Source organism: Xenopus tropicalis, chromosome 6 (genome assembly GCF_000004195.4).
Source record: "Xenopus tropicalis strain Nigerian chromosome 6, UCB_Xtro_10.0, whole genome shotgun sequence".
Taxonomy (NCBI): domain Eukaryota; kingdom Metazoa; phylum Chordata; class Amphibia; order Anura; family Pipidae; genus Xenopus; species Xenopus tropicalis.
Window position 1 is genome coordinate 118,212,074 of NC_030682.2, and position 23,498 is coordinate 118,235,571.

General features: G+C 40.2%; 2 protein-coding genes across 2 annotated transcripts in view; one reads left to right on the forward strand and one right to left on the reverse strand.

Annotated features, from left to right (window-relative positions):
* Nucleotides 1-717: 717 nt before the first annotated feature.
* bhlhe22 (basic helix-loop-helix family member e22) lies at nt 718-3,138 on the forward strand. The gene is given in 1 exon segment (NM_001079465.1): nt 718-3,138. A coding segment is annotated over 1 exon segment (891 nt). The 5' UTR covers nt 718-984; the 3' UTR covers nt 1,876-3,138.
* Nucleotides 3,139-10,797: 7,659 nt separating this feature from the next.
* Nucleotides 10,798-23,498, reverse strand: part of cyp7b1 (cytochrome P450 family 7 subfamily B member 1) — a 109,277-nt gene continuing 96,576 nt past the window's right edge. The window contains 2 exon segments of the mRNA NM_001127039.1: nt 10,798-12,716; nt 20,079-20,257. Of these exon segments, the coding sequence (NP_001120511.1) occupies nt 12,420-12,716; nt 20,079-20,257 (476 nt within the window). The 3' untranslated portion in view covers nt 10,798-12,419.

A 23,498-nucleotide genomic window follows, 5' to 3' on the forward strand; every position in this document is an offset into this window, starting at 1 on the left:
AACTACAGGGTACTGGGCTGAGAAATATTCAATGACAGCAAGGGCCACTAGCTGAGCCCCTCTGCATTATATAAAATTAAAATGATTAAAATGAGTGTGGCAGTTGTATAATGACTTTAATAAGTCCATGATGGCCAAAGAGTCCCCAAACAAAGGAAGCAGTGAGCAAGCTGGCAGCTCCAGCCCATGGGGAGACCCCGGCACTCAGGGGGCACTGGGTAGTTAATAAGCCCCCTGGCAGCACCGGGCTGCACTCATTGGCTGCACTCATTGGCTGCACTTGGGAAAGTATGGAGGGAAATGTGCAGTTGTGTAATTTGCTGAAGGAGGCAAAGAGCATCCTCCTCACATGTAAGTAGGGCTTTTACTGTGCTCATTGAGGAGTGAAAGTCGCCACACATGTCAAGCTAAAGGCAGTTGTTGGGTTACTAACAGGACACAACGTCTTGCAAACATATGCGCTAAGCTGTGTATACAGATGGCAGCCAGAAGAATGGAACAGGCGCCTATTATAAAGCTCTCGCTGCGGCTGCTGCTGGCTGTCTCCTGAGCTGGGAAGGAAAGTGCTCACATTCAGGGCAGCCAGCGCCTGGGATTGTTTCTTACCGTTTTAATCCTATTAATTAAAACGTTAACCTGATTGGGTAGAAAGCTCTGTCCCAACAGGCGAGTCTTCTTCATAATAACCTACTCAGAGATAATGATGTAAAAGACTCCCCCGTCTGAGGCTGCTGCTGCTTGATGGCTCCGGAAATCTCTTGAAGGGGAATCCAAGCAAGATAAACGGTGCGACAGATCGTTCCATCTCAGAATGCCTGAGCACTGTGCAGCAGCAGCAAGCTGGAGCTGAGCGACAGGGGGACGCGTTGCACAGCGCTCAGCAAGGGGAAAGTGACAACGTTTCGGCACCGAGCGGGACAGACGGGAGCACTCAGCGGCTTGATCGCACTAGTGAAGGGGAAGAGGCGCAGCGGAGTGTGCGGGATGGAGAGGGCGCTGAACCTGGCAGAAGAGGACTTGTTCCACAAGAGCCTGAGCGCCTCGGCTAAGAGGATGGAGTCTGCCTTCCGACCCCCTCAGGGGCTAGATCTGTCCCAGCCAGGAGACCGCTCACCGCTGCACTGCTACGATGGACCCGACCCATCCGACCTGCTGCGGCACCACCAGCACCACCACCAGGCATCCTCCGGGGCATTGGGCGCAGCTGGAGCTAACGAGGCTTTGGCTCTGGCCGCGGCCAACATGTGCGCCAAATTCGGGGAGAGCGCTGGCAGGGTGTCGGTGGCAGAGAGCAGCGGGGGAGAGGAGCAAAGCCCGGACGATGACAGCGATGGGCGCTGCGAGTTGGTGCTCAGATCGGCCGAGCACAGAGCCCAGGCCGGCTTAAAGGTGGATGCTCCGTGCGCTACCGGAGGGGGCAAGAAGTCCAAGGAACAGAGGACGCTCCGGCTGAACATCAATGCCCGGGAGAGGAGGCGAATGCACGATCTGAACGATGCCCTGGACGAGCTAAGGGCGGTCATCCCGTACGCACACAGCCCGTCGGTCCGCAAGCTCTCCAAGATAGCCACCCTGCTGCTGGCCAAGAACTACATCCTCATGCAAGCCCAGGCGCTGGAGGAGATGCGGCGGCTAGTGGCTTATCTGAACCAAGGCCAGGCCATCTCCGCCGCCTCCATACCCAACCCTGCCGCTGCCGCCGCCGCCGCCGCTGCTGTTGCCCTACACCCGGCACTGGGAGCCTATGAGCCGGCGGCTGCGGTGGGATATCCATTCAGTACCGGGCTGCCCACCGCCACCTCCTGCCCGGATAAGTGCGCCCTGTTTAACAACATCTCCTCCAGCCTGTGCAAGCAGTGCACCGACAAGCCTTGACCGGGGAGCCCTGGGACACTCTGGGTGGAACTAACCGGTACCTTGCACTTGGCCTCTTAGGGATACCCCTCTCTCTATAGAGATGCCCAGCCTGCCATCCCCAGCCTGGATACCCCCAAAGTGCTGAGATTTCTAGTTCCACAACAGCTGGTGGACTGCAGGTTGGACACCATTATATGCTGTGGGGGGGTAAAGGCTTAAAAACTTTTGGGTACTAGAGAAACTCTGAGTGGAAGTAGCCGGTACCTTATGCTTTTCCTGTGCAGCACTCCAGCACCCATACAGCACCCATACAGCACCCATGTTCCACTTGCCTCCCTACAGCTATTCAACTACAATTCCCAGCATCCTCTAGGCAGCTGGGAATTGTTGTTCAAAAGCCGAGGAATTGGACATTTATGCGAGGGATAAGCAATCATTTTTTTATATACACATTCTCATTTTTTCCTATTATGGTTTATTTTTTTAACCTTAATTGCATATCCCCCCCCCCCCCCCCATTCTGAATTCGTTAGAACAAGGGACCCTACACATAGAAAACACCTGCAAATATCATTTCACATTTTTATTTTTGGAATAAGACAAGAGACGATTTACCTCCCCTAGATGGAATGGATTTATTATCTATGTCGCTCTATGAATTTTGTGCTAATAACTGAAGTATTCTGACAAATCAGAAAATGGGCACTTGAATTTAATAATGATTCTGAGCCAGGAAAACACTTGAAATATAGACTTTGTTTAATTACTAAAAAAATAGACTAAGATTGCAAGAATATGAATCATTTGTATTTTTTATCGTGTCTGAACTTTGTACGACATTGCTCAAAGTTTTGGTGAGGGTGCAAATGGCTTGCAAAACCCCAGTGACTAAATGCTCGTATGAGTGAAACTCATTTTCTAACGAAATTATTTGTGTGCACCTTGAATTCTCCATCCTGAATGTTGTGAGAGAACAACTGGTACATTTCTATGTTACACTTTAATACTTGTCCCAATACGAGACTATTTATCATGTGTTTTAGGTGAAAGGATGTAAGATGAATAATTATTATTATTGACTTTGTTTGGAGATAATCTCTGCTGGATTAATTTATATACCTTGTGCCAAGTGTTTAAAAAAAGCGTTAATAGACAATAACTTATATGAGATGGAGGAATGAGGCAAGGGCTGCTTGCTGGTTTGAAAGGTCAATTTGATTTGAAATTGCTTCATCACTGTATTTAAACTGAGCTTTAATAAATTGCTTCAGTCCAAAATAACTGCAGGAAGAAGTGTGTTATTAATTTGACAAATCAGCACAAGTCTGTCCTTCAGAGTGGCTACAAAGGGAAGGCTATTTGTGCCCACTGATGAAATGAATTGACCCTGCTGTTGGCTGGAATTGCTTTAAACATCAAGTTCGTAGTTTGTATCTATAGAAATGGTTTTAATCTTTTTCTTCTTTGGCTGCAAATGAAATTTTTACATTTGCAAAATTGTTTTTTTTTTTTTTTATAAATTAAATCAACCATAAAAGAAAATATCCTGCTGTCAGCGGGGTGGGCTCATATCAGATCAAAAAATGTCTAGAGCGCCGGCCATTAAATTCAGGTCAATCAGATTAGCGAAGCAATTTATGATCTTATCTGTGCGTGTGTGGGTCACAAGTAAGCAATCATTTCTAATCCATCCATTTGTATCATTAGCCTGAGAAGGGCGTTTTGTTTCAATGTACTAATAATTAGAGGTGCTAGAGGCTCTGAGCTGCTATTAACTGCAATCATTCCAATTGTGCCATATTTATAAATGCTGGAGAGAGAGAGATTTCAGATTACAATGTTAAATATTGCTTTAGAGCACTTATAAATATGGCCCAATGCTAAGGACATAATCGCGCCTAGGGAATGGGTGTGTGGCAGTAATACAAGACCTTTTGATGGCAGCAAATCATATTATATAAACCCCCCAAATAATGTATTAATGGCTACAGATAGTTGTACATGGAGCCAGGCTGCCACTCTGTGTTACACTGACATGTTAGGGGGAAAGGATATATTATAACACCACCAGCTTTCATTGGGATTTATATTGATTTATTTAGATTGCGAGCTCTCCAGAATTGGGCCTAGCTAACATAAAGTGAAGGGATCTGCCATTCAAAGGGGGCACACTTGTCAAAGAAATAATTAAAGGGCTTTCCTAATATCAACATAATCCATTTTATTGTTAGGGTTGCTGTTCAAAGGGATAATTTGGTAACATTAATGGATAGGCAGACAGACAAATATTTACATAGATAGACTGGTACTAGGTTTTCAAAGTCAAGGGTATGTTACAGTTCTGTGCAACTGGATATAATACAGTAGCTATATATGTATGGATGGATAGATAGATAGATAGATAGATAGATAGATAGATAGATATTCTATGAAAATAAATTAAATGAAAGGAATGAAAAGCCCATGATTTAGTTTTATCTACACTGGATCAGAACAGTTCAGCTTTTCCCAGCAGGATCAATTATCTACTAGGGTCTGACAATATATATATATATATATATATATATATATATATATAGATAGACACATATATATATATACAATCAATTATATATATACTCAGACCCTAGTAGATATAATTGATCCGAGACCTTAGCTACCCCCCATGAGGTTCTACACTACATATTAGAAGTGCACAGTCCCTGCAGGGGCAGATATCGCACCTTGCCCTACTGCCTATATACTAGTTCTGTGCACAATTACACAACATGGGAGCAACTTTGTTGCACTTGGGTGGGGGGTGTGGGCTGCCAATGACTGTGCACACAGGGTGGGCTCAGCTGCCCCCAGGCCAAAAGAGAGCCGTCTCTCAGTATTAGCGCACAAAGCCTGGGTGCCACTAATTATGATTATTAAAACAATTTCCATGACGATGTCTAATATTATGTTAATTTGAAAACAACTGTGTATGAAAACTGTCGACTATAATACCTAAATTCATTTAATGGAACACATCGTTAAGGCAATTAAACCTCCTGGATGTGATTAAGGAACATAATTATGACACTGTTCTGCGCCATAATTGGGTGTCTTTAATCAAGGGGTAAAGTGATGAGCAACACAGCCATTAGTTTGTATTGTTCCCTCTCTGCTGTCCGTCACTCTGATAAGGAATTAACCACCAGCAGCCTCTTCCCCCCCAAATTAACAGCACAGGACACATTTGCTGCAAGATTTACTGCTTAATATTTCTCATTACTGAAGTGCATCTTGTCTCCTCCTGCCCTGCAGTATCCTTGTACTTTACATCCGCACAATGATAATGGGGGTGACATTCCCTCTCTGGCCTCTCTGAACCCCCTTTTACCTTAGAAGTTATCTGTGATGTCGATTATTTTGTGATATTTATATGAAGTGACACAAAAATACTCAGGCTGAAATCAATCGCTATAGGAGCCCCTGGATGTACATATTGTAAGGGTGATATATTGATGATGAAAAGCAGACCCCCAAGCAATATATTGTTATATGTTGTGATCCGAAAGGAAAATATTTGATGCCACAGGCACAGGCAAAGCTAGCAGTATGCATGGTATATAGACATAGATTTATTGCAATCATTTTATAGAATATGATCTTATTTCTAATATTATTTAGCAGGACAGTACCCCTGGTTCCCCCATCTGCTTCGCTAAGGTCCTACAGTATATGGAAAGTACCTACCTTGGGTGCCACTGGCTTCCCTAACAGAATGGCTTTGCAAGAATATAATTCTTTTTTCAACTGTATTTTGGTGCTATGGACTCGATTCTCTAATGGGTGCTATAGTAAATAATTATCATTAGGGAAAGGGGATGATACTTTGCAGACTTTGACAGATCACGATGCAATCATGTTAGCAGCGGTGCCTCTATTGATGGGGATAAATGAATGGGTAAGTACCAGCTGCTACAGCCTGGGGTGAGCTTGCAAAGTTGGTGATGGGTTACATATGTACCCACCTGTTAGCTGAGTACTTAGCTATTCTGTGCCTGCTGTAGGTTAACGCAGGGCACACGACGGGTACTTCAGATCGAAACACTGATGACAACCAAATTGCCCGACTTTGTCGCACAGATTCCATCGTTGTGTTGTTGTCACAGCTGTGCAGTATAATAGGGTCTGTGTTTTATTTGGGATCCTATTCATTCAGTAGGAATTTGGTTGAAATGATAAATTCACCTCTCCCTTTGGCAAGGTTGTAAAGCCATCACCCTTATTGTTTGTGAATGGGAAGAAGGGCGCAAAGGATTGCAAGCTATTCCAATCGAGGTCTCTGATGATGTTTGAAATAAATAGGAAACAGTGTAGAAATGATGAGGTGCTAAGTACTAGAGAAGTTGGCAGTACGTGTGGCTGTGGGTGCTGGCATCTTGGCATTTGTACTAAAGTGCAACTTGGGTCATTTCTCTCCACTGGCCTTTGCTTGCTGGTGGCCATGCAGCTATTTATATAGATTTATGTATCCAAACCCAACTGTCCAATCAGTTCACTGCTAACTGTGAGTGGGTGATCTTGTACCTGTGCAACCCAATAGCCCCAGCGCACACCCATTCACTCCTATAGAAATGCCCTTTGGCTGACAGTCCCCCATTACTCCACTTGCACAATGATCTTACCCTCCTATTTTTTCCTTTCTTACATGTGATATTGTTGTTAACTATTTAGCCCCTATAAATCAAAATGTCTGTTGTTTAAAAATCACTTACTACGGGTATAGAATTACATTTAACAAGAGAACACATCTTGGACAAACTGTCAGCTACAGATTCATGCCCAGCCAAGCAGAATTGGCGAGGGTTAATTATATCCCAAAAACCTTAGTTGAGCGTTTCTTCCAATCTGATGCCCAAACACCAGTACTGCATTCATTAATATACACTCATTTACATTTATCAGCTTTAAATTATTTTATCTTTATATATTGGTCAGATAATTGCTGCCTGCTAGGAAAAGCAAAACTGTTCAGATTCAGTGTAGATAAGACTGGATTATGGACTTGTCATTGCTTTTAATATCTATCATCTATCTATCTACCTATTATCTATCTATCTATCTATCTATCTATCTATCATCTATCTATCTATCTATCTATCTATCTATCTATCTATCATCTATCTATCTATCTATCATCTATCTATCTATCTATCTATCTATCTATCTATCATCACTATCTATCTATCTATCTATCTATCAATCAATCTATCTATCTATCTATCTATCTATCTATCTATCATCTATCTATCTATCCATTATCTATCTATCTATCTATCTATCTATCTATCTATCTATCTATCTATCTATCTATCTGTCTATCATCTATCTATCCATTATCTATCTATCTATCTATCTATCTATCTATCTATCTATCTATCTATCATCTATCTATCTATCTATCTATCTATCTATCATCTATCTATTATCTATCTACCTATTTATCTATCTATCTACCTATTTATCTATCTAACTATATCTATTTTTATCAGCATCTCTATCATTTATCTAAAGAGTTATTTTCTATCATTCTATCTGTATTATCACTTTCTCTGTTGGTATTGATGCCATATTATAGATGCCTGCGGCGTGTGAATATCCTGGAGTTAAAGCAGCACAGGCAAAGCTGGCAGTGGGCACAGTATATGGGCAGACTGTTCTACTGATTTATTTCACAAACTGATGCAGTGATTTTGCGGATTTTTTTTTTTATAATATAATGAATATTATCACAGTATTTCCTGTAGCACATTCGCAAGGCGTAGTATGAAAATACAAAATAACAAGTCCTATCATTACACGCACGGAGAGTCTTTAGATACATTTGCACTTGATAGTTTATGACACATAAACTATCTATACTTTAGATACTTTACTAAAAAAGTATCTGCTACTGAACTTCAAACGCGCTATATGGCAGCCCCTTGATTCTGAAGCAGCAATATTTCCAGCACATCTTTCCGTTTAGCTTGCGGTGCAGTTGTTAGTTTGCAGAATATCCCCGCCTACAGATACCATAGGCACACTCCTCATAGAGTTACTGTGATACTGGCATTATCATGTTCTTCAGATAACAGCAATACTACATACATGTATATATAAAGCTATTTAAATAACTGTAGCATTGCTCTGGGGCACAGACAGAGTCGGGACCTACTCACCCACCTTTCAGCTTCTTCTTTGGGTTTACTCAGGCTAAAACGTTGGCGAACATAGATCTGCCACTTACTATGTGCCCCCTTGGGCATGCTATGGGCTATGGGCAGGGGCACCTATATAACTCAATACATAGGATAAGGTACAATCCTGTAGCAACTGGAGACAGCTAAGATTTATGTCTCTACTCTCTAAATAGTAATGGTCACTAAACAAGAAAGTTAATGTGAGGTCAAGGTTTCCTTTCATAAGAACATACAACCTAATGATTTAATTACTTGCCTTGTATTTCTCACTTGTACACTATGGAGGGCTTCTGCTCAGCTGTTCCTTATAGTGAGCTGCTAATGTGATTATACTACTTATTCCAGGGCCATATTATATAAAGATGATTGTCATACACAGACATTTATGGAGGTCTTGGACAGGCTGGAGGTCTTAAAAATCCATTGCAAGGGCTAGATGCTGCCCCAGGTAAAAAATAATTTCTTAAAGGGCAAGTATCAAGTGTGTGCATATAGAATAACTAGCTAGGCTGACCTGATAGGGAACTGAAGCCTGTCTGTGCTTGTGTGACTGCAGGGCTGTGAGTGGCTATCCTCCTCCTACTATGCTTTTGGCAGGGACCTTTAGGACATGCCCACCCCTCATTTCTAACAGAACAGGGACCAGGGAGGTTCTATTAGGAGCTCCAATAAGCTGGTCTTTTTTTAAAGACAATATTAATTTTTGGCAGAAAGTAAAACCAGCACCATATATAATTCATTATTGGCTACAAGACAGTAGATATATAGTTATCCTAGATGTCTCCTTCAATAGGCAATAATACATAATACAAACAAATGAAGGAGGGTTTGCTCTAAAGACATTAATAACATAAACTCATCATAAAAAGTAAAAAGATTTTTATTAACAAGGTGCCAACATATTCTGCAGTGCTGTACAATAGTAGGGTGTACACATTAAAACACAGAGTACATATAAATACAGAGCCGTACAGGCAGAAAAAAGGGCCCTGCTCACTTTAGCTACAATCTGATAGGAGACGTGTGTATACATGAAACATACAGACTGCATACACATACGGACATACTGATAAAAGAGGGAAAGGGACTCTCTGTTACACAATATGATGGTTGTCCACTCCAAATATTTGATACAAATATCAAATGACGGAATGATCTCTATTCTCTACCCTTATACTTTACTGTCTACTGCTAGGAATACAGGTATGGGATCTGTTATCTGGAAACCCTTTATCCAGAAAGCTCTATATTATGGGAAGGCCATCTCCCATAGGTACCCTTTTAATCAAATAATTCAATTGTTTTAAACTGATTTAATTTTTCTCTGTAGTAATAAAACAGCACCTTGTACTTGATCCCAACTAAAATATAATTAATCCTTATTGGAGGCAAAACAATCCTATTGGGTTTATTTACTGTTCAGATGATTTTTTAGCAGCCTAAAAGTATGGAGAACCAAAATATGGAAAGATCCCTTATCCAGAAACCCCCAGGTTCTGAACATTCTGGATAACAGGTCCCATGCCCTTATATGGTTATATTATTACATATATTATATATTACTGTGGATGTTGACATGCTTTTTTTATTCCAATATGTCTTTCCTAGTGCCGCTGATGCTGGATAGTGTTGTAGCCCCCTATTAAGGGAGGGTTGAGAACCCTGATTACTTCTAATTTTCTTGATGTGTATCTACTGGAACTTGGACTGCTCAGTTGGATAGTGTAATTTGGCTACACAAGCAGATAACTAAAACACCAGTGTTAATGATGGGCAAGCAGCAGGAATGTGACACCACACTTTTGACAAATTTGACACATAAGCCTATATAAGTGCATACATGATAGGGGTCAACAGTTGGCTTAGTTTTTTGCAGTGCACAACCAACAATTCACACCACAAGTGGACTGAACAAAGTGCTGTATTGTTTCTTTGCCAGGATGAACATTCATGTCACATTTGGATGTACAAAATCCATATAAGATGGTATGGAAACCTAGCACAGTTGCCAAAAGTCTAGTCCCATGGCTTATGTGCTGGAAGCATCTGGGAGGGAGCAGACGCACAAGATTTGACACATAAGCCTATATAAGTGCATACATGATAGGGGTCAACAGTTGGCTTAGTTTTTTGCAGTGCACAACCAACAATTCACACCACAAGTGGACTGAACAAAGTGCTGTATTGTTTCTTTGCCAGGATGAACATTCATGTCACATTTGGATGTACAAAATCCATATAAGATGGTATGGAAACCTAGCACAGTTGCCAAAAGTCTAGTCCCATGGCTTATGTGCTGGAAGCATCTGGGAGGGAGCAGACTCATAAGAGATGGGGCACTAATGAAGTCACTGAACTGTTGTACATTCTGTCATGTGCTGCAGCCCTACATGTGGTACATAAATCCCTGCACACTGCATTAACTCCCCCACCCCTGTTAATGATGACTTTGGGCAAGGACCCGCTTCCAGTTGCACCTTGGGCAGGTAGTGGATGGGTAGGCTGTAGAACTAGTGGGGTCAGCCTGGGCTAAGGCTCAGCAGTACCAGGACCCACCAGGAATTTTTGCTGGCATGCCAGTCGCCCAGTCCAACCAATACCAATTCAAGGGCTTCTGGAAGGCACCACTGAACCGATATGCTGAAACATCTATCTACCTGTTAATCCTCTCTCCCCTTTTTCTTCCCTGTCTCCTAAACAGAAGCAGAGAAATAAACAGGAAAAATACTAATAAAATTATTCTTTATTTATATATCACAACACATTTTGCATTGCTTTACATAGAGAATGCATGGTGTGGGCCCCTTCCCCAATGAAGCCTACAATCTAATTGCCCTACCCTCAGTGCTGGGATGGAGCTGTGCTAATTACAGTGCTGTCTAATGACTATAAATATAAAGCCTTAATACATTTACACTGCTCTGTATTCGAAAAATTTCAGGTAGGGTGAGCTTAAAAAGTAAGTCACAAAATACTGTTTTGGGTTCATAAAGACAACATTTAAATTATAAAATGTTTATATTTGCCCATATTTTTTTCCCGTTAATTAATTTTATTACATTCCTTCTAAGGTCATTTGCAGAATGTGTATGGGAGGATGAGCTTACTCTATAAGAGATGGTACTGAAGAACCCTAAAGTAGCAATGTAGTGTTTTTTTTCTATCATTTGTGTTCAAAGTTCTCTGTGGGCCCCTCTTACCTGTGAAACAGAGTCACAGATTTATGAAATGTTTTTGAATAAGAGATCCAGCAATAGGTATGAGTATCTAAATCTAAAAAAAACAGCACTCACCAAAATCTCATCCTTTCAGGCTACCACCTGCCATATAGTGCTTTTGACTGTCCTCAGGGTGCCTGCCCTGCTATTCGGAAACCTCTGACCTAAGGTTCCATACTTGATGTATAAGGAGATTCATTTAGGACCTTTGTTTGTTGTTTTATTGAGAAGTCCAAACACACTGCAACAATACACACAAAACCACCCCACTGACTGACATGCAAGGAGGCTCAGAAGGCTGCAGATATCGGTCGACTCGTCGATCGGTCAGGTTAAAAGATTTTGATCGGGCGCCATTGAAGGCGCTTAAGCAAAATCTATGTTCAGGGCTGAATCGGCAGGTGGAGGTAGAATTTCTATTGTTTTAACCTCCATATCTGACGATTCAGCCGAGGGTGGGAATGATCTTTAGTGCGACTAATGGTGGAATGAAAGATCGGAATCGCTACGTGTAATGCACTCGTTATCCTTAATTATTGAGATTGGACTGGTAATCTATAGATTCTGGCAAATGCCAGAGGGGCTGCCAATCACTATTTATTGGACTGGTGGGGGGCTGATTGGGCCTCTATGTAGTTGAAATGCCAGGGCCTATTTTGGCTCCCAGTCTAGGCCAGTCTGGTGCCATAAAGGTTTGTCTGTCTCTCTATCAAATTCATGCTTTTTCAATAACTAAATATGTATAAAAATAAATCATAAAAACCAAAAAATAAAGTATTTTGTGTACATATGATTTTTAAATGACTTGAAGTATGTAGATATTTATTCCTCCAAGTAAATATGTGTCAGCTGGAATGGCATAAGTGCTAAGCCGACCTATTTAGTTCAAATGCCACCTAGTCACACAATAAAGAAACATGGAACTGTATTTACCAGTGTGTGGATAGGATGATATGGCAGGAAGGGACGATGTCATGTTGCTCCTATTATTATTTCTATTGTCTACTGAAGCCAAACACCTTTTTAGTCATAAATCAGCCAAAGCAAGGCTAAGTGGCCATAATGCTACACCTATTACACCCAATGTTTCATTCGACTTGAATTTTGTAATTTCAACTGATTAAACAAATTACAAATCCAGTGTTCTAGGTTTAAAACGAAACATAATATCAGAATTAGGCAACAGTATACCAAGTCCTGACCGCCTGTTATCGTGGCCAAGTGCTTTGTGTTCAACCAACTCCATATCCACATATATCAATAATACAGCCAAGAACTGCTTTATCTCATTCATTGCAAAGAACCGACCAGGACACTTGCTGGTGCCAGAGCCGAATGGCATAAGGTATTCTTTCAGCTTTTTGCCCTTTTTGTAGAAAAGAATCTTCTCTTTTCCATTTTCTACGAAACGATCGTATTTGTACCTCTGAAAAAGAAAATAGAAAAGTCACAAAGTCACATTTTTCTTACAATTGCAAAAAAAAAAGAAAAGGGAATTTCATACAGGTATGGGATCCATTATCTGGAAACCCGTTATCCAGATAGTTCCAAATTCTGGAAAGGCCATTTTGCATAGACTTTATTATAAGCAAATAATTCTGTTTTTTTGAAATGTAATTTAATGAAAATCTATGATTTATTTACTTATATAGGGCACTAGAGGAAATTACATTGGTTCTGAGCTTTCTGGATAACGGGTTTCTGGATATTATATTTAAAGGGGTTGCTCACCTTTAGATTAACTTTTAGTATAATGTACAGAGTGCTATTCTGAGACAATTTGCAATTGGTCTTTATTTTTTATTATTTGTGTTTTTTTGAGTTATTAAGCTTCTTATTTAGCAGCTTTCCAATAGCAACAATTTTGTTGCCAGGGCCCAAATTACCTTAGCAACCATGCACTGATTTGAACGGATGGCTGGAATACAAATAGGTGAGGGCCTGAATAGAAAGATTAGGAAAAAAAGAAGCAATAACAATAAATGTGTAGCCTTACAGAGCATTTGTTTTTTAGATAGGGCCAGTGACCCCCATTTGAAAGCTGGAAATATTCAGAAGGAGAAAGTAAAATAATTAAATAACTATAACAAACAAATAACAAAGATCAGTTGAAATGTTGCTTTGAATTGGACAATCAATAATATTCTAAAAGTTAAGTTAAAGGTGAACCACCTCTTTAATGTTTCTCAAACTGTCCCACCCTCCCTCTTGGGGTTCCGTTGGAAATCTGGTGAGACTCAGGGTTTGTGATGAATGAAATGCTCTGCAATACTGATATCTATACATCACATATATAAACTAGATAATTCTTTAGATAGGCCTATATATGTATTTAAATACCATGGATAGGGTTGAATTTGATGGACCTTTTGTCTTTTTTCTGCCCTCACAACTGAAACCCCTAGCCATTTACAATCAAACAACATTTAAGGAATTCATTCTTTAATAAGGTGATAGTTTGCACTTGGGCCTTCAGGATCACTTCTGTGTTGGGTTCCTATGCAATGTTACCATTAACAGTCCAACAGCTGGAGCAGCACAGGCTGGATGCCCCTATTTACAGCAGAGGGTGTTTGCTTATATATGCCCATGCCCAGCACATGCCGGCATCTGGCATATATTTGCTGAACTCCTGACCCTAGCAGTTAAAAAATGATTACTCCATGAATACACAATCGTACTGTATATTACTTGATGTTACTATTCAGGCCCTCTCCTATTCATCTTCCATTCACTAATTAAATTCACTGCCTGGTTGCTAGGGTAAATGGGACCACAGCACCCAGATAGCTGTGGAAGTTCCAAACTGGGGAACCACTGAACACTAAACTAAATATTAAAAAAAAAAAGTACAAAATGAAGAGCAATTGCCCTCATATAGGTGCATACAATAGAATTAAATCAACACAGAACATCAGAGGAGTAACTCACCATTTTACACAAGGTCTCTGTGAGTAGGGGCCCCAAAATTACACTTTAATAGCAAAATACTAAAAAACGAGTGGGCACCACAATAAAGCAGTAGTGGGGATTATATAAAGCTCTGTGATCTATTAACTGGAAACCTATTATACATAAAGTTCCAAAATACAGAGTACCATTTCCTGTAGTGCCATGCATACCAGATAACAGATTCCATACTTCATATTGCTCATCAGTTCCCTTTACTTCTGGGCCCACAGCAGCCACTGGGTCTGCTACCTCAGTGGGTATAGCAGACTGATTTATTTTATCACACAGAAATGAAGTATGGGGATGTAGCCAGCATCAAGTTTGCACTCATCGCATTCCCACCTGAATGTATGACTTTCTGTGACTCATGCAGTATTTACATAAATAAAAGCCACTAATTCACTGCTGGCAAATCCACAGCCATTCTAACACAGAGGAATGGATTTAACACATGAAAATGTATCGTTGCTGTGGCCTTGGCAGGATTCAACAAGAGGCTGTTGTTATGATCTTTATTGGCCAAATATCTGTCAGCTGTATACACAGTAGGTGGTACAGGGAAGGAAAAGCGTGTCCTATTTAGGCTACCAGCTCATATAAAAAGCTTTAGCTGTGGCAGAATCTCTTGTGAGGAGCAGATGTCCATCACCTTTTAGTTTCCCAATACATTTATTAAGAATATAGGGCATATCTCTTTTACTTCTTCATTATCTTTACACATTTCTATGAAGGCACTTCTGGCTTGCCTTGCAGCCATTTTATCACTGGCAGGCCTTCATTACCCACTGGGCTCCTATTGCATTTATAATCTCCATCAAGAAGCAAGGAGGGGCAAAAATTATTAGTCACCTTGGAGTTCCATGACCTGGCCATGAAACTATTTATTGACTTCTAATATCCTTTTATTTTACATTATTCCTTTACCTCACACTTCAGGGTTTATTACTTGGACAGAAACTTTAAGGCATTGCTAGTCAAATGGTTTGATTCACAGGACCCCAAATTTAAGAATGTTCCCAAAGGGCAATAAAATAATAAAAAAATGCAGCTCTAACTGTAACAGGAAGTAGTGTGAAAGCAAAAGGCAGAACTCTGTCCATTCATTGGCTGATGGGGCCTAGCATGTATGTGTGCACTGGCTTGTTTGTGTGCACTGGGAATCCTATGATCCCAGGGGGCGGCCCTTAGTACTTAAAATTTTGTATTTAGGAGTACCCAATGGCACATACTACTAAAAATTGGTAATTTAGATGAAGCAGGGTTTTACGTCATTCTTGTTTTATGTAATATATTTTTATAGAAACCTACACTGTTTGGGTGTATAAATTTCCTTTATGGAAGTCAAAGCAAAAATTTTGTGACATGCCCCTATCCTCCTTCTAGACTGACTGCTTCTAAACCCTGTCCAGCCATATTGTGTGGGGTGGGGGGCAAGCAGGACTTAGTTGGGCTCTTTTGTGGGCAGATTTTCACAGTTGCAATAATGCATAGCAACTATTCGTCATATGTCATTCTTTCCATATCTCACCCTAAATGATTCCTCTTAGCCCCTAAGCCACGTATTAACCCACTAGCAAAAGGCAATTCGTTCTGAATGGAACAAACACACAGAGGCTAATATTAAATGCAGAGTTCAGTTAGTAGTATGGAGCTGGCTGTGCTGGTAAGTGGTCCAACATTCTAAAGTTTATTTTGTGGCTATAAGGCTGTATAAGGTACGTGATTGGCTCAAACATGATCATAGATTGTCCCCCTCCCCACAATTAAATGGCAGTAACACATAGCAGCAAAATTATAGCACCCAAAATAAAAAAGTAAAATGCTGACTGTACTGAACATGCCCATTATGAAATATAAACCTGACTGCCTTTCCTGACCTGGCTCCAACTGATTAGTTTAAATAATTGCTTCAGAGGGAAGATTAAGCAGCGGAAGATGGAACCCTCCAAATCCACTGTTCTACTCTGCAATTTGGGAGCGGGTAGGGTAAATGGTGCTGTAGTGGGAAGTGCACTGGTGCAGTTTGGGGGGTGGAGTGCTCTCCAGGGCTTGTATGTATGTATATCTTTATTTATATCTATATCTTTATCTCCAGGGCTTGTATGTTTTATACTTGGTTTTCGTGCTCCTTTAATTACATATCTGTCCCTATATGTATCTGGCATTTGAATGCTGAAGAAAGTGCATTGTCTGGTCACTCTGTATAAACCATTTCTAAATGTGTACACATTTAACACATGGCTTTTAGCTACATATGACTAATCAGAAAGCCCACCAGCCAGTGCATTTGTGTTCCCAGCACTAACACATTATCCATGTGCAGAACCAGCAACTGGTTGGTCTGCCATTACAACTGGTCAAAAACAGTGGCAAATAAATGTCTATCACAAGCAATAACAGTGGCCAAAAAGTCATGTGACATTAGCCTTATAAACACAAGCCTTCTTATACAGTCTGTATATATACTGTAATGCTTGATACCAATGTTATTAATAGAAGAGAATGAGATTCACCACCTGCCGTTTTTTTCTCCGCAATATTGCTAAGATATGCCCCTTTCTTTCACAAGTAACAGCTAAAACACTAATACATGCCCTTATCCTTTCCCGCTTAGATTACTGCAATCTCCTACTAACCAGCCTCCCACCTCTCTCCCCTGCAATCAATCTTAAACTCTGCTGCCAGGATCCTCCTGCTCTCTCCAAAGAGGGAACCTTTTCAGCACTTAAAGGGGACCTGTCACCTTAAGAAATAATTACAAATTGTTTTCTATTGTGGTTTTCAAGCAAAATAAACTTTACTTACACCATATAAATTATTTTAATCTTATATTCTTCAGCCTTGGAATTCACAGTTGCAGCAAGCAGGCAGGCACCATTTTGTGGACACTGTTATCAAAGCAGGCATTGCATCCTGCCAAAATCTTGTTTCTGTGCCAGTCAGTGCCGGAACTAGGGGTAGGCAGAAGAGGCAGCTGCCTAGGGCGCAACGATTGAGGGGCGCCAGGCAGGAGCCTCTTCTGCCTACTCCTAGTGCTACTTTGTCATTGCCACCACGGCTTGTCATTAGCGGCGGAGGCAATGACCAATCTAATTGCCCCGCCCCCCCTGCACCGCCTCCTGTGCTTTTGGAGCCTCCGTCTTTTCACACCATCCACACCCACTGCGCCCTCTCGTCTTAAACCTTTCTATCTCGCTGCTCCTTACCTCTGGAACTCTATCCCTGAATCCCTCCATAGGGAACACTCACCCATTCTCTTTACGAAAAAGCTCAGCTGTTACCTTCTGGAGCACTTTAACATTATTTTGCCTAGTCCTGCGCTTAAGGGCAAATGCCCATACCTGGTGCACTCTTACCTTTCATTTTGTGCCTGTATGTTACCCAACCACTTAGATTGTAAGCTCTATGGGGCAGGGACCTCCTTCCTACTGTGTCTCATACCTCATGGCACTTATTCCTTGTGCATTTATATATATTTATTCTATTTATTTATTATAAAACTTGTCCTCCCTGTGTGTAATTTTGTATTTTGTAAGATTGTACAGCGCTGCGTACTCTAGTGGCACTTTATAAATAAAGTTATACATACATACATACATACATGCACTGTTGTGGAAGGGATAACCTGTATAACTAGGGAAATTGACAAGACTGTATTCCTATGAAACCACTACCAGGCTGGGAGGTACCATGCTATAAAATAGGACCAAAGGGAAACCTGTAAGACTTACCATACAGGGTGTATCTTTTGAGCGTGCTTCACAATGATTTGGATTATATTTGCTTGATTTTATCGTTATATGTTAATCTATCCCATCATATCACGGCCCTTCATATACTGTCGAGTCCTACTATTATCTGTCTGCTCTGATTTATAAGATGACCTGGATATGGATGCGCACTAATGCTTTGAATGTATGGACATGGTTATTCTGACAGATTAGTTGCAATCACACAACATTAAAACATTGTTAAGGCAGCTCTGCATGTGCCTACCTGGTCTGAAGCTGGTAAACAGACTAATGCATTTAAAATATACTAAATATCACAAAATTTCTAGTGGAAACATTAGTCAAGACAAAAAAAAATTATTTTGTTAGTCTAGTAATCTGGGTAAACTTCCTAATCTTTTGTGAGTTAATCACATTAAAAACCAGTCGCCTGGTAATGATTCATTACAAAAAGGAATGATTAGGAAGACAAAATGTTTGTAAAAATATTATAGTAAATGTTCTGGATTAATATCTTTCATTCTTTCCTTGCCAGTCATATAAACCCTATGAATCATGAAGCCTTTTGATCACTGTGATGCTCATTTAATGGTGAAAATGCTCTTCCTCAAATGGGGTACATATGGCAGGATGTGAAAATCTCCGATTCACAACTGTCACATTTTTTTGTAAAACTGCAGCAAACATTTCAGTTGAGGAGCAAAGAGTCCATTCAGACTAAAGTTGGATCATGGCTTGAGAAACACTGAGTTACTCTGCTATTTAAATGACACAGCTCTATATAAAATATTGGACACTGTACACACCACTCTGATGCCTCTGATAAGACCCATATAGTTATTAATTAATCAGACTATATTAATTAGTAGTAATAGTAGTGTTTAACCAGTATTTGCAAATAGGTCAAATTATATTTTTGCATTCTTGCATCCAACATCAATTGCTGATTTGTTACCCCACTACCAACACCAGTGCCCATGTATAAACTATCCAATCATGGAGATTAACTCTGGGGTTTCTGCAAGAATTTAGATCCCTTATTTAAATATTCTACTCTACAGATTGTTGACAAAGATTAAGAATACTCAGAGAAGGACAATGTGACATATTGGGTACAAAGTGAAAAACGGGCAACACATAAAGTAAAAACAGATGCAATTTGATTGTTTTCAACCAAACTAACTGTTGTTCCATTAGTGGAGCTTGATGAGTGATCAACATTTGATCTTATGAGATAATCAATCAGGGCAAAAATACAAATGAAAGGTCATGAAGAAAGTGGAAGACCTGGCACTTATCCCAGACCTCCTCTTTGTGCCAATCTATCACCCTGAGGGCCAAAAGATGCACTCAGATTCCCTGGAGGTGGGTCTGCTGGGTTTCCTCTAGTTACCTTGATTAATGGAAATTTAAAAATTAACATAATTACAGGCACTTGGATGTCAACAATTCTCCTTCCTAATCCCCAGTCATTAAAGATCATAAAATCTCTTTACTATTGTATTATGTACATTATTATTGTTCAAGATGGCTGGACAAGAAGCTGGGATGGAATGCTAGTAGAATATAGAATGGTAACATGAGTTTCATTCTTTTTAAGTACATATACTGTAAGTATTTATCAAGTATTAACAATAAAAATTATACTTGAATTAAATGTGATATTTATATGTAATATGATATTAAGACTGAATGGTGAAAATCTCAGTTAAGTAGAAGTTTTAAAACATAAAAAGCTATTATAGGGTTAGAGATGCTTTAAGGGCATTTAAATAAATGCTGCCCATTATTAGCAACTTCTTTTATTTATATAGCTGTGCTATGATCCAGTGACAAAGACAGTGCACATTTAGCCTGAAGTTTTCCGGTGGTATTCAGTGTGCAATTGTCAATCTTTTTGAAAGGACCAGCATTCAGATTCCTCACCAATCTCCAGCTTGAAGCTACCAGGCCATTCACCTGCAGGGTCCTGAAAACTACAAGAGAATCCAGGCAGATTATTTCCAGGAGAAGGAGCCCAAGTGAGGAAAATACATGCACTAGCAAAGATATGTCTGCTGCAGTATGCCTAGAGTGCACTGAGCAGCTACACTGGTGTTGCTTACCTCAGGATCTTCATAGATCTCGGGGTCCATGTGTAACGCTGGTGGGTATAAGGCTATGAAGTCGTCTTTTCTCAGTCTGATTGTCTGATTACCCTCGAGCTCCAAATCGAAATCCTCCTGGACCAAGCGGATATTCATGGATGCAGCACACAAACGGAAAGATTCCTTTATAGCACTACCTATTATTGAGGGAAAGAGATAGAGGGGAGAGTAAGACAAACATAGAGATGCTGCTTTCCAAGTGCCACATTATTATTAATAAGCTGGCTTTTTGAGTTTAACTGCACAGACCTTAAACCTCAATTACATGGTATAATAGTTTAACCAAAATGTGATTTTTTTTTTGTTCCTATCCTCCAGGTTTTACACTTGCAAACAGGCAAAAAGACCAAGTGTGAGAATGATGCTACAGGGCTATACTTATAAATCTGTCTTGGAGATGCCTATTAGTCCCAACATGTATTTATTAACTGCGGCCCAAACGGCAGTATTGATATTTCCATCATTTATCTCACATGGAGCACAAATGAACATAGTAGCCAGTGAAAGAGACCAGCTGGGAGCAATCATTGTTGGTACAAAATGATTCGATCAATATTTTTTATTTACACACATTTAAACTGCCTATTTCAGAAAAGCTGCCGAAAGCAAATGTCCTTGCCTTTCCCAATGGCCTTCACCTTTTGCTCCTAGTACGACAGATTTTATGGCTAATTTCCGGCAATTTATCCTGGCAGTTTGAAGAAGAATTCCAATGGGAATTGTATGAATAATTTGCATAAATCATTCTGATCGCATGCATATCAGCATGGAGCTCTTGTCTAAGTCTGCATCTCTCTTTTTGTAATCAAAACTGACTATTCCACCACAAGCTTCTTCTAAAGGGTTGTAATGGAGCCTGCTTTCCTCTAACAGGCTTCAAATGAGCTAAAGCAAATAAAATCATTTTCCTAGAGAACAGCCAGCAAGTAAACGGCCATTTGAGACAATAAACAACAGCAACACGTTCATTGAGCATTCAGCAACTCCTGCACCAAAAAGGTTAGTAATCAGACCCAGCCATTCGACAGGCACACAAGATGCATATGAAAAACATAATAAACAAATGTTCTTTCAGTAGAAATTAAATCTGGTTGCAGCATGCATAGCAAATAAAGGGGCTTTGGATGCTTTCTCGCAGGAGGTTTTTCCTTAAGCGTGCATTTGTCTAAAGAAATGAGGCTGCGGTCAGCTTTGTGTGGCCAGCGCTGTGATTCAATGTGACGTACAGTGAGTCTGTGCATATTCTTTTGGACTGCCTTCGTTACTATAATCAGGCAGAGTCAAATCGGCTTGTTGGTGACGACGCCAGAAAAGAATTCTGGTTCCAGAATATGGCCTCTACTGCGGATAGCCACAAGGCACCTGACACGATAAATTTTAACTGGCAGCGCTCTGGCAACAAAAACTTTATACGGTACACAACAGTGGTCCAGCCTCCTCTCGCCTTTTATCTGCAGTCCTAAAAATATGAGGATGTTAACAGAATTTGAGTGTCTGTTTAGAGATGGTAGCTAGCATATGCAGCCATGCCATCTACCCAAATAATCAAGGGAGAGCTCAAGAAAAAGTAAAAGCAATATAAAGTAGATACACGATTGGGGAAAATAAAAAAACAACACAGGTTTCCATTTTCTATCCTGGGTAACATGGTCACATCATAGTGGCTGACTGTGTTCCAGGAAGCACGGCGGTCTGTGCCCAGTTCAGCATCACGAATGACAAGTGGGTAAGCATATCTTATGCAGAAGTTAATCACAATAATAGAGCACCAAGTGTGGCTTAGCAGTCAGATCGTAAATGACAAATCTGTTTTACCTTCCAGTACCAGTTATGTGTGGAAGACGAGCTTGGCTGTAGCTCAGAGCGATCATGCCGATAATTATTAGATGACAAAAGTAATGAGTCACATTATGATCAACAAAGGACAGTGGGACTTATTTAGGCCTGTCAATGAACATTAAAATATGAAAAAAGAAGAAGATTCGGCTTTCTACACACACTGAGAGAATGCGAGGCGATATACGTCGGAAAGCCTGACAACCTGCAGTCTTCCATGGCTGTTGTCATAGTTCAGCAGACACCAGCGAGTGCTACTAACAGACCAGCTGGGTAGCTTGGGATGCCTTCCATTCTGCACCATGAGGTATAGTAAATTATCTAGCACAGCAGAGCAACATCTGTTTCTGTGCTAGTGCCGAACAAACAAGGCAATTTAAGGAATACCTAGGGATCGCCGGGAAGCACATGAACATGACCCCCATTTTTTTCCCTCTCCGTACACATTTAATACTTAAACCTTCCTTTCTCTAAAAAGCCAGGTTGGTGTGTGATGTCCCCCTCTAAGAGTTTAAACATTTTTGTCACCACTGCCACCATTTAATCCTAGGCTTTTCTTGTATTATTGTAATATTCTACAGCCCATGCATTGTATTTTATTTGAAAGAAAACGTTTCCATATTCATATAAATAGGCAGCTTTAAAATGCTATTTGCTATACTTAGCTTGCATGCCTTCAAGCATTTGTCTTCCAATTTCCACTGAATAAATGCGTACTAATGAGAAACGGAGCAAGCTGCTGAGGCAAAGCTGGGTGACTTGAGTCTGGCCTGCCACCAGCTCGTGATAGGCAGGCAAATTGAGTTAAAATGAAAAGTCTTGTCAGCTGAAATACAACACAGTAGCCAAACACCAAACTGTCAATCACCCAATCAAAACACGGCACTGCAGGTAATCAGAGGTCACTCCAATCATTACCACATTTGGCTCGCGTCCATTAGTTAATTTTAATTAAACATGAATTAAAATCCAAATATAATAAACATATCTTAAATGGCTTTGTAGTTTATTAGGGTACAGCAGAGACTAGATTTTTTTTTTTAAGGCAGCAATATTTGCTATTCTGAAGAATTATCAAATAAATAATACGGAGAGAAGAAACGCAATGGTCTTGTGTGTATTTTTTTTAAATAACACTCAAATTTTCTAAAAGCATATTAGGCTCCAAAGCCAAGGATTACTTGAGGATTCCATAATAATCTAAATGCTGATTTTTGTGTTCCTTTCTAATCTTCCTAACAACGCTTCCTCCTTACTGCTGTGTTTGCAAACAAATGGTTAGGTGGGCATTACTGTATTTTACATTAACTCTTGTGTATTGTTCTAAATAATTGTTCTAAATAGTAAATGACCCCTGCTATGTTGAACTCTAACATAAGTTAACATTTTTGGCTGTGTACATTTCCTTTCTCAGGGAAGCACAACAAACAATGCCAAAAACTAATACAGAGACTTCAGATACTAGTCGTTATACTTTTGTTTCTAACAATTTCGTTATATTTACTATTTTATTGATGTGGTCCCTAAGTAAATTTTTTTCCT